Consider the following 13,404-nt stretch of genomic DNA (forward strand, 5'->3'; position numbering starts at 1 on the left):
CGCTTTACATGTACAACCACCCGCCTTCAGCCCCATACTATCACTGTAGGCTGTGAGAACGTCCTTATATACAGAACATCTGGTGTAACTTTTCTCAGGTAGAGGTTAGGACTACATATGTTTGATCAACATGTCTGTTTTCTCCTTGCAAACAGAAGCGACATATTTATCCGATAAAATAGAAAAAAACTGATACTGCAAGGTATCTGTCAGCAATGCAACTCAGCTATGCTAATCAAACTATGCCAGGTTAAAAAAAGACGAGATCATTGATGAAAAAATTAATAAAAAGTAATAGTCGTGGGTTTCTCGATATTCGATCTTGTTTTATCTGAGTGTACGTGATAAGCGGTTATGATTCATGAACAAGTTCTCTCTCTCTCTCTCGCGCGCGCGCGCGCGCCCGCGCTTTCTCATTCTTTTCATAAACTGATTTTGAAAAACAAACACGTTTACATTCCAAAAGGCCAATTAATGTCGGCGACACGGACGTTCTACATTTCAAAGACAACGTTTTTGTCAAGACAACGTTTTAGGATCAAATGACCCTCCGTTAGCACGCATTGTATGCTAATCTACACGGTATGCGAGAAGGTTGGCGGTAGTTTTGGTATATCTTAACCCAATCACTTCACTTTCTATTAGTACCTCATTCATTTTAATTTTACGGGACAATCTCATGTTAGATAAAACAACAAATATGCAACGCTTAATGAACTGAGCGTTTTTTATTTGACAAAATTTGATTTTTTTTTCAATCAGTGTGATTGACATAACGTGATTGACATTAAGAGGAGCTGGCAGAATGTGTTACCACAGTTGATTTATGTCCTCTCATGCCGCTTACAGCAGCTCTGAACCCTGAAAACATGCAGCTCGCGATAACCTCGTCTTTGAAGCCGTTGTAGACATGGAGTCCACACCAATCACATTAAATAAGATGTGTTTCCCGATCAGCTGATCGAAATGATCAGCACATTAACTCGTGCACACGTTTCAAACACTCCTCAGTGAATTTTAGAGATAAAGGGTCTGTTTGCACAGTTTGGGACGCCTGCTGCATGAGAACTCGGTCAATTGACGGTGACAGTGAGGCGACTGCACGGCACAGAGCAACTGGCCGAGCTCTCTGAGCGCCTGATTATCGTTTCGAAGGGCTCTCCTTTTTTGAGGGAGACTTGTTCAGTTTTTCTTGGTGATAATTCGAGATCACGCTGAAGTTTTGCTATACACGATCACGTTTCTAAGCATAAAAGAGAAGGGCGATAGAAATAAGTGCTTCAACTTTGCACAGGGACGGCTTGGAGACTTTTTTTCAGTTGAGCAGTTAAGATTCAGAAAGTAATCTCTCTGTCACCGCCATGCCGTTAACGCTACCTGAGACCCTTGCTTCCAGCACCTACTCGTTAAACTATAAAGGCCCGGTGCAAACTGTCAGCTCAGCCTGGTCCATCCACTCCGCCCACAGGTCCAGGTCCCACTTGGAGTTACGGTCAAGAACGGATCTGTCTAAGGACGAGTATCATAAACTTGATGAAAAGATCGATGAACAGGCATCTGAAAGCTCTGGTGAAACCTGGGGGCCAGGGGAGGTAGGTGAACTCAGCCAGCCCCCCTCTCTCTCTCTCTCTCTCTCTCTCTCTCTCTCTCTCTTTTGATCTTAATTATCACCCCCTATCACATCTATGTCATCTTCATTGATTTGTCATTCTGCTTATCCTTCTGAATTTTGAATTATTTAGTAGTTGGTAAAAATGGACTGAAAACAGAAATTAAAGGCTTGTGAAGGAGCATACATCTCGGGCCTACATGTGACTGTAGGTCCCTGCATGTATCATATCAGTGCAGAGGCTGATTATCCTGAAATGATTTCTCCGTCTAGTCTGGGAAGTGTCGCAAACTGAATCGTTTACGTGTTCTCACGTCAGTTATTCCAGGACTTAACTAATTGTCGTTTAATTACTATCATGTTTGTTTGAAAAGAGAAATTGGTTATTGGAGTTGAGTCACAGAGTGTTCTTGTAGAAGAAGTCTGTCCAATGAATAAACTACCACGTGGTGGAGGGGCCTTGTATAAGTGTCACCTAGGATTGCGCAAGGACATAGCCCATGCTTTGTCCATGCTTTTTACAGAAGTATGTAAAAAAAAAGTGGTACTAGCTTCTGATAACCTCCAGAGATAACTTGGCAAGTGACCTAGTTTCTAAGGTATTTGGACAAAGGTTAAGCAAAAGAAATTATTCAACGCCAGCCTCGTTTGATTTGACTCTTTTCCAAGGTGACCACACCTGTTTGTTTAAATTGAGTAGCTTGATACAAGAAGATAGAATCCAGTTTGTACAAGTCATATTGTGCGACAAAAAGTATGTGCATTAAATCTTTTTTCAATCAAAGCAGAACTATCATGTGTAGTTAAAAGTGAGAAGCATATATATCGCGGTTTTTAATGCCAGAGACCGCTTGGGCTTGACCATAAGCATTATTATGGAAGTATTTTTGTGCACAGAAAACTTGCGTCAGCACAGAATTAAACGCGTGGTCTTAGCTGTCATGTGGAGAGAGACGACTTGCACTGAGCAAGCAGGCGCACTGTAAGCTAACATAGATAAGACCTCACTGGAAAGGCTACCGTTGATATAACCTTCATATATTTAACCTAGCTGTGTAAATTTACAACCAATCAGTTTACCATTTACATTTCGATAAATGAGCGTTATTATCCAACCCTATAATCGGCTATCAGATCATCAGTCTGGTGCTCAGTTTACATATGTAGGTGTCTTCATACGAGATAGATACTCGAGGAGCATTTTCCAGTTCTTTTTGTGACGGGGGAATCAATTCTGTACTATATCACGGACACTGTGTTTACGGTGACTATCTCCCCCAACAGATAGGCTAGACTGGCTTCTTGTGGATAGGACCGTTTGATAAGATGGTGCGGAACTGTAAATGTTCATGTAGACACAAGGTGCACCGAGGCTTCTTATTAAAACCAATATAAATTCCATGGTTGTGTTAAGTGGGAAGTTGCACCCCCGTCAAAGTTATCCTCTCTTTCCTGTTTTTATTAGTGTCACATTCGTGTTTATTCTGTAATTTTCTTAGAGAAAAAATGGGTTCATTGCATCCCATCACACCCTCTCTCTCTCTCTCTCTCTCTCTCTCTCTCTCTCAGCCCAACTCGTGGTCTGATTTTGCCACGTGATTGTTCGGCTCTGTTAACTGCACGCCTGATGAGAAATTAGTATGAAATTTAAACAAAGACTCCAAGTCACTATTTCTATCACGCAGGCCAGATTACACTTGTACACGGGCACGCATATACCTAGCATCAGCACTGTGAAGCCCACCGGCAGCAAGAGCTAAGATGCATTTGTCCGAGTCTCGTTTTTCATCTTATTTTGTCTTAAAAATCAATATATAACCTCTGCCAGACGGACTTTATCAATAACATTACGCAAAGAATTATTTTTATCCAGTTAGACTACATCTATATAAGTGATTTAGACTCTCTGGATCGATCTAAACCTCTGGGAATGCACCCTTACATGAGCCCAGCCCGTCCAGTAATGGTTCCACTTAATGCTGTAGAGAAGTAAGGCGGGTACATCTGTCGCATTTATTTCTTCCCAGTGTATTGTATCAGCCTGCTGAGAGGGACAAAAATTATACGTAGGGGTATTATTTCATATTGTTCATGCCACATGTCCCCGCCAGCTGTAATAAATGGTAATGGTTTCACATCGTGATTCATGTCTTATAATAAAGTATTGCTGTCAGAAGTATGCAGACGTTATTTTTCTTGCTGTAAGTACCGGTACATGATATTGCACGCGGTGAAAGCAGAATATCGAAAAAAGAAATCAAGTTGCCATTCATTTGTTAATGATTCAGACTCACTCGCGCCACCCCTCTTTGGAAAGTAGGCTATACATAACTGACTCCCCCCCCCCCCCCCCCCTCCATCTTACCTTCGTAGATATGTACTTGTACGAAATATCTATTATTATTTTTTTTTGTACACATACATGCACAGTGTACAGGCAAACAAAATATTTTAGGTGTTTAGGATGTGACACTGTTTGGCGACACTTACTGCCGTAGACAATACGTCTTACGGCCTTAGTATCTTTATTTGTATTATATTATTATATTGTTTATGCTCGAGCAGGCCTTGATTGTAAGATCATGCTGATGTTATCCAATGAATGTGTTTTACATATAAGGGGAGAATTATTTCTACGAAGAAATTCTTTACGGAACGGGCTTTTGTAGGACATTTCATACTTTTACTTCACTTATCAGTGTCGAGTTTTCCAAACAATATTGTGAATTTCAGTGACTATATACCATATTGTGCTTTAAGTTTGTGCGTTAAGTTTCAAAATAAAACTGAAAAATTCTATTTCATTTTTACAATTAATTAAATTCAATATCTGTGAGTCATAATATATCTGTGAGTCATAATAGTCTGAGATATATCTGTGAGTCATAATAGGACTTTGTTATTCTTATTCTTATATAATACAAACTAAGCCCGTACTACAGGGTGACCAGCAGGGTTGTTATCTAGAGGAGTATTACAGGGTGACCAGCAGGGTTGTTATCTAGAGGAGTACTACAGGGTGACCAGCAGGGTTGTTATCTAGAGGAGTACTACAGGGTGACCAGCAGGGTTGTTATCTAGAGGAGTACTACAGGGTGACCAGCAGGGTTGTTATCTAGAGGAGTACTACAGGGTGACCAGCAGGGTTGTTATCTAGAGGAGTACTACAGGGTGACCAGCAGGGTTGTTATCTAGAGGAGTACTACAGGGTGACCAGCAGGGTTGTTATCTAGAGGAGTACTACAGGGTGACCAGCAGGGTTGTTATCTAGAGGAAGAGTGAATATCAGAATGCTTTGTGTCTGATGGCACATCTATACCTCTAACGGAATATTGGAACGACGTAATGATTTATGGTGAAAGGCCGATGTTTTATTTCCAATTGACCTGAATTTACATGAGTGCCTGGAGTTGGTGACAGTGTCAAATAGTGGATGTAATATTCACTTTGTTTTTTTTTATTTTTCACTGTATGTTTAGTTATAGGTAGCTACATGAAAACTAATCTTTCTCAAAATGAAAGACCATTTGCATTTTTTTGTGTGACTAAAGTAAATTTACAGCATTCTGTGTACATGCAACCTGGTATTAAAACCATCATAAAGAGACGGTCATGTGTTTAACAGTTATCTCCTGTATCCTAAATGACCTTTTTTTATAGAAGCCATGTATTTTATTAAAACACATGGCACAAATGGATTACATGGATTAGAAAAATAACCGTCTTCAACCTGACGTCTTATCCATAGCCAAGTTCAACTCTCTTCTAAATCGAAAGTGACCGTGTTCCTTCAGAAATGCGCATCCGATCTTCTCGTAGTATAGTGTCTTTGTACAGTTTTTTATTATTTGTCTTATATTTTAATTTAGAGAAAAATACGCACAATAATTAGAAACAAAAAAAAAGTTGTCAGCAAACTTAAAGCACAATAACAGTAAACTAGTGGGTACTAAAATAACATCGTAGTGTGCATTGGTATTTCAGGTATACACATGAGCAAATAAACCACAGTGCCTTATTTTGTTTCTACTTAGCACTCAGAAACAAACACTGTTTTATTCCCCCATTCCTCGTGCCTCGTACTGGTTGGTTGTCGTGTTCAGCATAATAATGATATAGTAAACATTTGTAACGATATACACGAGCAAGTGTGTGCGCGTTTTTAAATTCACTGCGCGCATTGACTTGGTTAAATAGAACAAATGATCTTCACGATTTACAGTTGTTTTTGTATACGTAAGCCTTGTTACACCACGGTGTTTTGATTGGTTCATGCGGCTAGCATGGAGGAGAGATCGATCGATACCGACGCATAATACACGCCGTATACTCTCTAATGAATACGGCCTTCAGTGCAAGCTGCATAATGTACTCTATGGCTGAGTAAGGTCGTGAAGGACGCCAGTGCTGGTTACACGGAGGAGTTGTATCTCGGTGGGGTTTGAAGGCAATTAAGACGGTATCTCAGGGTTCACAATGGAGGGTTCTGGTACAGATCCAGTGTTAACGGAAAGGTTGAAGGTATGTGATGGTTTGAGAGGTGACGTCTCTTCTCTATGTTGACTTTCCAGTGTGCTGTGTAGGTAGATAGCTGTGTCATTGAGATTTAACCTTCCCAATGTTTTTAGCTCGACCTCTGTGAAAATACGTATTGTGTGGTATGTGCTGTCAACAGCCGCCGCTCCCGCCACGGTATAACTGCCAGGCGGTTATGTCCTGATTAATACACACACCTGTAGTAAAACACCACAGTTAATAGTAAACCGATACTACACCAAACCTCTGTTGTACTAAGGTAAATATTTTATGGGTTTTCATGCTTGTGTATGGGCAAGGTACGTACTTGAGCTAAACACCGTACATGTTGAAGTATGGGTATGTGTAGTTGGTGACACAGTAAATTGCCGTTATTCTAGTTTTTTAAACACTGTTTTTACTCCATCCTGTTTAAACAGGATATCAAGTAGGACTTGACACTTATGTTATTCCTTAGCCGTGTCCTTAAGCGGACGCTCGCCCGAAGCTCTAATCAATCGCATTAATCAAAATACAGTGGCAGTAGCTCAATCTGGCTTTCCTAGTCGGACCAGGAAGGTCGGACTCTGTTAATAAGTTCACTGTTCATAGGGTGCTAGTTCTCTCTGATCATAAGGTGCTAGAACCCTCTACCAGTGTGGCAGATATTATAGGCACATATTTCACATTTAGAAGATTGACCGTATTAAGCCAGATACATTATCTGTTAATATGTAGTGAAAATCAATCTGTTGCCCTGGTAAAGGGTAGGGCGCTAGTTTTTAGAGGCATGCTCTCAACAGTCGCTGGAACTGAGGGTGGAGCAGCTAGACTTGCACAAGAAAGTCGCTGTTTTGTATTTAGTGAACTACCCTGAGGCCTGGAGTCTAATAAAACACATTTCTTTACACTGCATCCTGAGAGGACCTAGTTTCAATAGCGGTGGCGAGGTACGTGTGAGTGAATCACAGCGGATGCAAAGAAGATGGATTTACGTAACATGTGGTTTTCTTGTGCGATCATGTTTGTCAAAGTTTATGTACATTGGACTTGACGCTCCAGTTGAATAAGTATACGGCTTTAAGGAATCGATGGATGTTGTACTGTGATTTCTTGCTTTAAGTTTGAATTCTCCAGCAAATAAATCAGGGTGCGCTAGTAGTCTGTTACAAAATAATTGTATGCTCGTACTTTAATTGTGTATACTATTTTAGGAGCCACTGATGTCAGAGGGTAGTCTGACTAACTCCTTTATGTCTCCTTATTAACCCAAGCGAAAATTTAAGTGAACGACAAACACAAATATGGTGTTCAAAATATGGCCGGTGACGGCCGCTTTTATTGAAAGGTCCCTCTAGTAAAAGAAAAGTGTAAAGTTATTATAAAGCATTAGATAATGTTCAGTAAAATTAAAATTGCGCGATGTTACAGCATAAATGATAAATATCCAAACAAATAGTGCACATATTTACATTTGTGGGGTTGCAAAGAGGCCCTATACGGACAATGTAGCATTAAACGGAGCCGTGATTGCCAAATCTACTTTTCTGCTTCATTTTCTATCACAAACCCTGACTGACACTTGCCTCGCGTCCTTGTCGGGGCGCAATAAGGAATATTTAGTTCAGAATTGTAGTGATACGGGCTGGTTATACATAATTCGCACACACACCCAGGAGTCAGCAAGGATCAGCAAGGTGCACGTACATGTACATCTGCACCTAGAGCTCAGGATGACAAACTCGTCAGGCATTCCAGTAACAACAGGTGCGCACTGCTGGCGACTCGAGGCTGATACATGTTTTATAGTGGGTGCACACAGGGTGCAAAAATATGTATTTTTCCCGACCTTGGACACGGGAATATCCCACTCCCGGCTACTACCATTGTGACTTAAGCAAGCGGGATGTGCTAGCTGAACTCCAGGGGTCTTCTCTCTGGCTGATATAATCCTGGTCCTATTGCGATTCTGTGGAGACTCTAGTTTTGTTTTGCCACATATCACACCTGGGCATCAGCTTATTGGGAGGAAAAAATTAAGTAATCGCATCGTATCATAGCAACTTTAGTTCTCTTCCCGCAGATGTTGTATGTACATTATTTACATAATCGCACTGTTGACAAGTGTATAGAAAGCACACAGTGCAGACAGGCAAATCCAATGTAAAGCAAATCTGGGTGGGCTTGAGGAGGATTTCGTAGAGAGAGTTAGGTTGGCGTACTTTTTTCCCTTTCAGGCGGATGGTTACAAAAAATTAATGAATAGATAAAAACTCACCAAATCAACTTGAAGTTAAAAGCTGCATCAAACACTTGGAACATACTATAGTACCAAAAAAAATGTGTATACATTTTATCAGCTCTCTTTCAAATTAAACGAAAACATTCTCAAATAAGAAAAACAAACATTAGACATTTTAAATAGTCATTATGCAAGAAAAAAATATTATTAGCCTAAGTAAATTAGTCTAGCAGGCTGTGCCGCCAGCATGGGTTGAGGTGTATGTAAACTGAGGTATTAGATCTGGCCTCCTAGGAATTGCCTGCTTCTCACATCTATAGGTCAGTCTTCTACATTTGTGGTGTCCATTTACGTACGTTCACCTCAAGGAAAGCCGTTGGTTGAAGTCTTGTATTTACCTGCCCATCCTTGGCTTGGCCTGCCCGACTGTTTATCTGATGTTGATGGTTATTTTCGCTTTCTTATTTCATTTTTTCCTTACATTTCTTTCTTTTATTTCTACAGTTAGTATAACCTTCTCCTGGCCTTCATCGCCCCCCCCCCCCTCTCTCTTTCTCTCTCTCTCTCCACAGCTGAAATGCTAGAAAAGCAATTCTAATATATTTCCCCACCACAACACGAGACAAACTCGAGTCGTAAGAAAAAACGTCAAAGAGATGACAGGACTGTATGGTCAGAGATATTAAGATGACATTCATGACCTACCCATTTCATGCTTGACTCCTGCCTGTGTCCGGCCATACCTGCTAACAACCCACCCGTGACCATGACGTGTGACATGTCCACTGGTTAACTGTGACAGAAGGGACAAATCGCCAGAGAAAGTGCCTTCAATCACATTCTAATCTTTTCAAAAAGTTATTCACTTACACTAGCTAGGGAGATTGACTAAATATGAAAGCAGCACGTTTTTCTACGGTAAAGCGCTCTGGTTCAGCGTAAGCAAGGACCTGAAGTGCTATGGTTTTGATTTTTTCTTTCGAATCAGGACGGACACCCTGTATTTGGTGTACGTGTTTTGCGAAAAGTCCTACACGCTTTCGGTGACAGTTAGTCTGGGACTTGCACTGAAGTAGACACGTATATGACACTGTATATGGTGTATTGACTGCGATAGTCTGGCGTCGCAATAGATTTGTGGGTCTAACTTGATATGATGCGATGCACTGTGAGCTCACTTTCACACAACGAACAAACATCGTGTGATGCACGTTCACAACAGTCTTACTATGCTGCATTCAAATACACTTTGAACGTGACATCTTTCACTTGTTTCCAGTTATAAATTAAAACAACATAACGAAATGCTTTTCAAAAAAAAAAATATCAGAAGATTCCAATAATTATTTTAATTTCATGTAATTTATCAGTGTTTAAGAGGATAGTGTTGTACAGTCAGCAGCTCCTTGCGACCAGGCACTGTTGTTGTCACTTGGGTGAGCTATGCGGCTCTTATGTATTCTTTACACGACTGGCGGACGTTGACAAAGTAAATGATGGCATTTTTTTTTAATCAGAGGAATGACTTTGATATAGTGTTTTGTTTACTGAAAACGCGAAGCGGTTGAATTGCGGAACATAATTGACAAATACTGCTCTCTGACCCCAGGGTGCGCTAGTAGTCTGTTACCAAAATGTTGCCCATAGTGTGATTGTGTGTTGTATTTTAGTGGGGCCCCTGATATCAGAGGGTAGACAAATACATGTCTTTTTAGTATAAACTGTGTACATTCAAGACTGGAACTGATCATGTTCATGTTATGTCATTATAAAAGACAATTTATAACTTAAAAGATATACTACTTTACCACAGAAATGCATTCTTCATTGCCGTATTCTTCTGCATGATTGAAAAAAAAGGGATTGACAAAGTACACGTAGAGTAGAAAATACTTAATGATATACAGTAAATGATCGTTTTCTGTTGAACAAATCGCTGACGACCGTAATGTTTCCTTCTGACTACAGCTCCATGTACATATCTGTTGTCAAAGTCTTAAAATGATAGACATTAGGTACCCTAAGCCCTTAAGTGGTACGTACAAAAGATACAATAAAAAACTCTTATGATAGTTGTAAACTGGAGCACTGATAAATTGATAAGAAATGGGTGTCGTCACTGACCCCAGTTTTCACACGACCATATACTACTGACAGCCAACTGATCACTGTGACATTGAGGACCAGCCACAGTCAGCTGGCAACACACATTTTAGACCTGGAGGGGCAGAGCGACATTTTACATTAAAAGCACTCTAAATTTAGGTTAAAAGTCAGACACAGTTAGTTTGAAGTTGACACGTCTACCACATTTGATACCCGAAACCTGGCAAATTTACTGTCCTAAAAAAGCGGTTATCTTCGTGCAACTTCATGTACTATGCAACGTTGGCTGACCTAGTTGGAACTTAAATTGAAGCAAGAAGTAGACCATAACTCGTGTGAAAAATTATTACTAATCCCGAGTCTCAAAAATGAGGGGGTAAAAACAATTCTCTCCCTTCACGATATCCAAGATCTGCAAACCTGCTCAGGGTTTTAAATCCCATGGGCAGCTTTACAAAATGCCAATTGCACACCGTGCTAATCACTGGTTTTGTGAGCTACTGGACTGTTAACCCCAGTCGATGGTCTTCCCAATATTCCTGTCAAATTATCTTTCAAATTGCTGTTGCAGAACGCACACAGGAGATATTAATGGATAATGGGAATTCGTTTTATAGCGATGTTTGGTTGATAAAAGCCTTTATGGAAATGGGTGTAAAGGACTGGAAAAGACTATAGAGCATTTCGAAATTGCACAGTTCTCACAGGTGGGTGCAGGATACTAGGAGCTATCGCTTTTCTCCCCCCCCCCCTCCCCCCCCCCCCCCCACCCCCATCTTATCTGTAAAGAGCATTTCACAGCATTGAATTATTTGTGGCACTTATGTAACAAAAAGCACATAAAACAAACCTGGATATGTCTCCCTGGGGTTCTCTGGCCTGTGTGGAAACATAGTGGGTTCAATATTCGCCCTACCCTCTTCGGGGCTCTGTTTATACCACAAGCTACTAGCTCTTCAATAGTCTATACGGTCGTGTGTACACTGATATAACTAAAAGACGTGGTAGATTATCTTAAAATAAATGTGAACATATAATGTCCTCTCTACAACCCCCCCCCCCCCCCCCCCCCCCCCCCCCCTCTACAACGTCCTCTCCACTACACCTTTAAAACAGCTACTCCTTCCTGGTGCAAAATGTTGACAATGTGAAATCACACTTGATGTATACGTTAAGATTAATTATTTATTTAAACCTTTTTTTTTTCTTTTCTTTTTCTGCCTAAACGACTTCAAAATTTTAACTAAAAATATAAACCCAAAACCAATAAAATGTATATTGAAACAAACTGTTAAAAAATTGCTAACGTTAGAATGCCGTCAACTGGTGGCGGTGGACACACACACACACACACACTTGCTTCCCCTTGGAGTAGAGAACACTTGGAATGCTGTGGTAGTCTTTACCAATCGATATGTAATTTAGACATTGAATGATTTATTTTTTCGAGGAGATGAACCATTTTATGTATGTGTTTGTAATTGTGCATACAGTCCAGGTCTTGCCCCTGAAAGTGGTGTTATTCAGTGTTATTATTTTCAATCTGAGTGTGGTTGCGGGGCTAGAGCCGTTATTCAGATCGATTATTATCCAACTATCTACGTAGTTATGTTGTTGTGGATCTCACAACTTCGGACAATGTATTCATCTCTTTAATTTATTTATTTATTCATTTATTTATTTGTTTGTTTGTTTGTTAAATTAGTTATCGAACTGATGAAATGACTACGGTATATTTCTCGCCTAATTACATTGCCAAATCATTTGTTAATTCGAGATACATTGGCCAAGAATGTATAATCGTTGCACAACAAACATTTGCGTAGAGTTCGAATTTATTTTTTCCCTGTCTTCTCGTTGCTAGACCTAAAGGGAAAACTCCCTCTGAATAAGTTTATGTTGTTTTCATTAAAGAAAAGTTAGGTTATTAACTCCACGTGGATTTTAAAAGTAGGTTAAGTATAAGTCAAAATGAGAATGGGATATTGTTTATCACGTATGTGAAATGATGGATATGAGAATTCCGCGGAATAGGTCTCCTTACTGTAATAGTAGCATACCGTCACACACAGGGACAGACGACCGCTGTCACATCACAGAATATACTGGGCACACCTGGACTTGTGACACCAGCAGGACTGTTTACACTGGATTTGAACCGACCCATCTTGGCAGACCAGATCATAATTAGTATAATATTATAGACTAGCGAGCAAATCTAACCTCTCTGTAGCTGCACTATTGTAATATAACTTGTAAAAAAATCGCATGTTGTTAGAAAGGGGTGTGTCTTTCTAGGTTAGACCAACCCCCTCTTCTACAAACAGACCCTTATTTTTTCCCGCAGTGATGCACATGTTCGAGGTGAATTCATTGACAGAGTGATACTTCTAAATAAAAAAACACAAACACAGTAGTTTATTGTTCTTTTGATAGGGGGCGCTGGTTAATTCGTCCTGGTAAGTCAGTCACTGTCGTCGACAAATTAGAAAAAAAAACAGTCGGTTTAAAAACACTGTAATCCTTCAGGTATCTATTTATTTTACTCAATCATATACGTAGTGACATATCCCCCAAAACGTTTATTTATTTAATGGCATACATGTACTCTTGATGATCAATATCCAATATATGTCCCAGTCCATACGACCCACGCCCATTATAATACATATACATAATCTGAGGACATGCTAAGGCGTTGCCATTTAGAAATATCACATATTTCCTGGAAGGCAGATGTCACCATTGTATTCTAGTTGTACAGTTGACTTCGGTATTGTTGGAGTGCCAAGCTTGAGAGAGTGGAGTTTATATGGTGGTTTTTTAATAACATGCATCGCTTTGTTCAAGTTATTGCTACGTGCCAGACAGCATTTTGTGTCTTTCAATTATAATGATATATATTCTTCTTCATGGCGGACACATGACTGCA

At 40.0% G+C, this 13,404-nt stretch overlaps 1 protein-coding gene across 2 annotated transcripts in view; it reads left to right on the forward strand.

The window, feature by feature from the left end:
• Window positions 1-1,082: 1,082 nt before the first annotated feature.
• The window catches only part of LOC106181195 (solute carrier family 2, facilitated glucose transporter member 1), a 40,070-nt gene continuing 27,748 nt past the window's right edge, over window positions 1,083-13,404 (forward strand). The window contains exon 1 of one of the 2 annotated variants that reach the window (XM_013565515.2): window positions 1,083-1,592. In XM_013565515.2, the coding sequence (XP_013420969.2) occupies window positions 1,362-1,592 (231 nt within the window). In that variant the 5' untranslated portion in view covers window positions 1,083-1,361. Of the gene's footprint in view, window positions 1,593-5,853; window positions 6,131-13,404 lie in introns of those variants that run through there. The other variant, XM_013565530.2, reaches the window with a different exon arrangement.

The sequence above is a fragment of the Lingula anatina genome, chromosome 9, assembly GCF_051362555.1.
Source record: "Lingula anatina isolate TDL-2025a chromosome 9, LinAna3.0, whole genome shotgun sequence".
NCBI lineage: Eukaryota > Metazoa > Brachiopoda > Lingulata > Lingulida > Lingulidae > Lingula > Lingula anatina.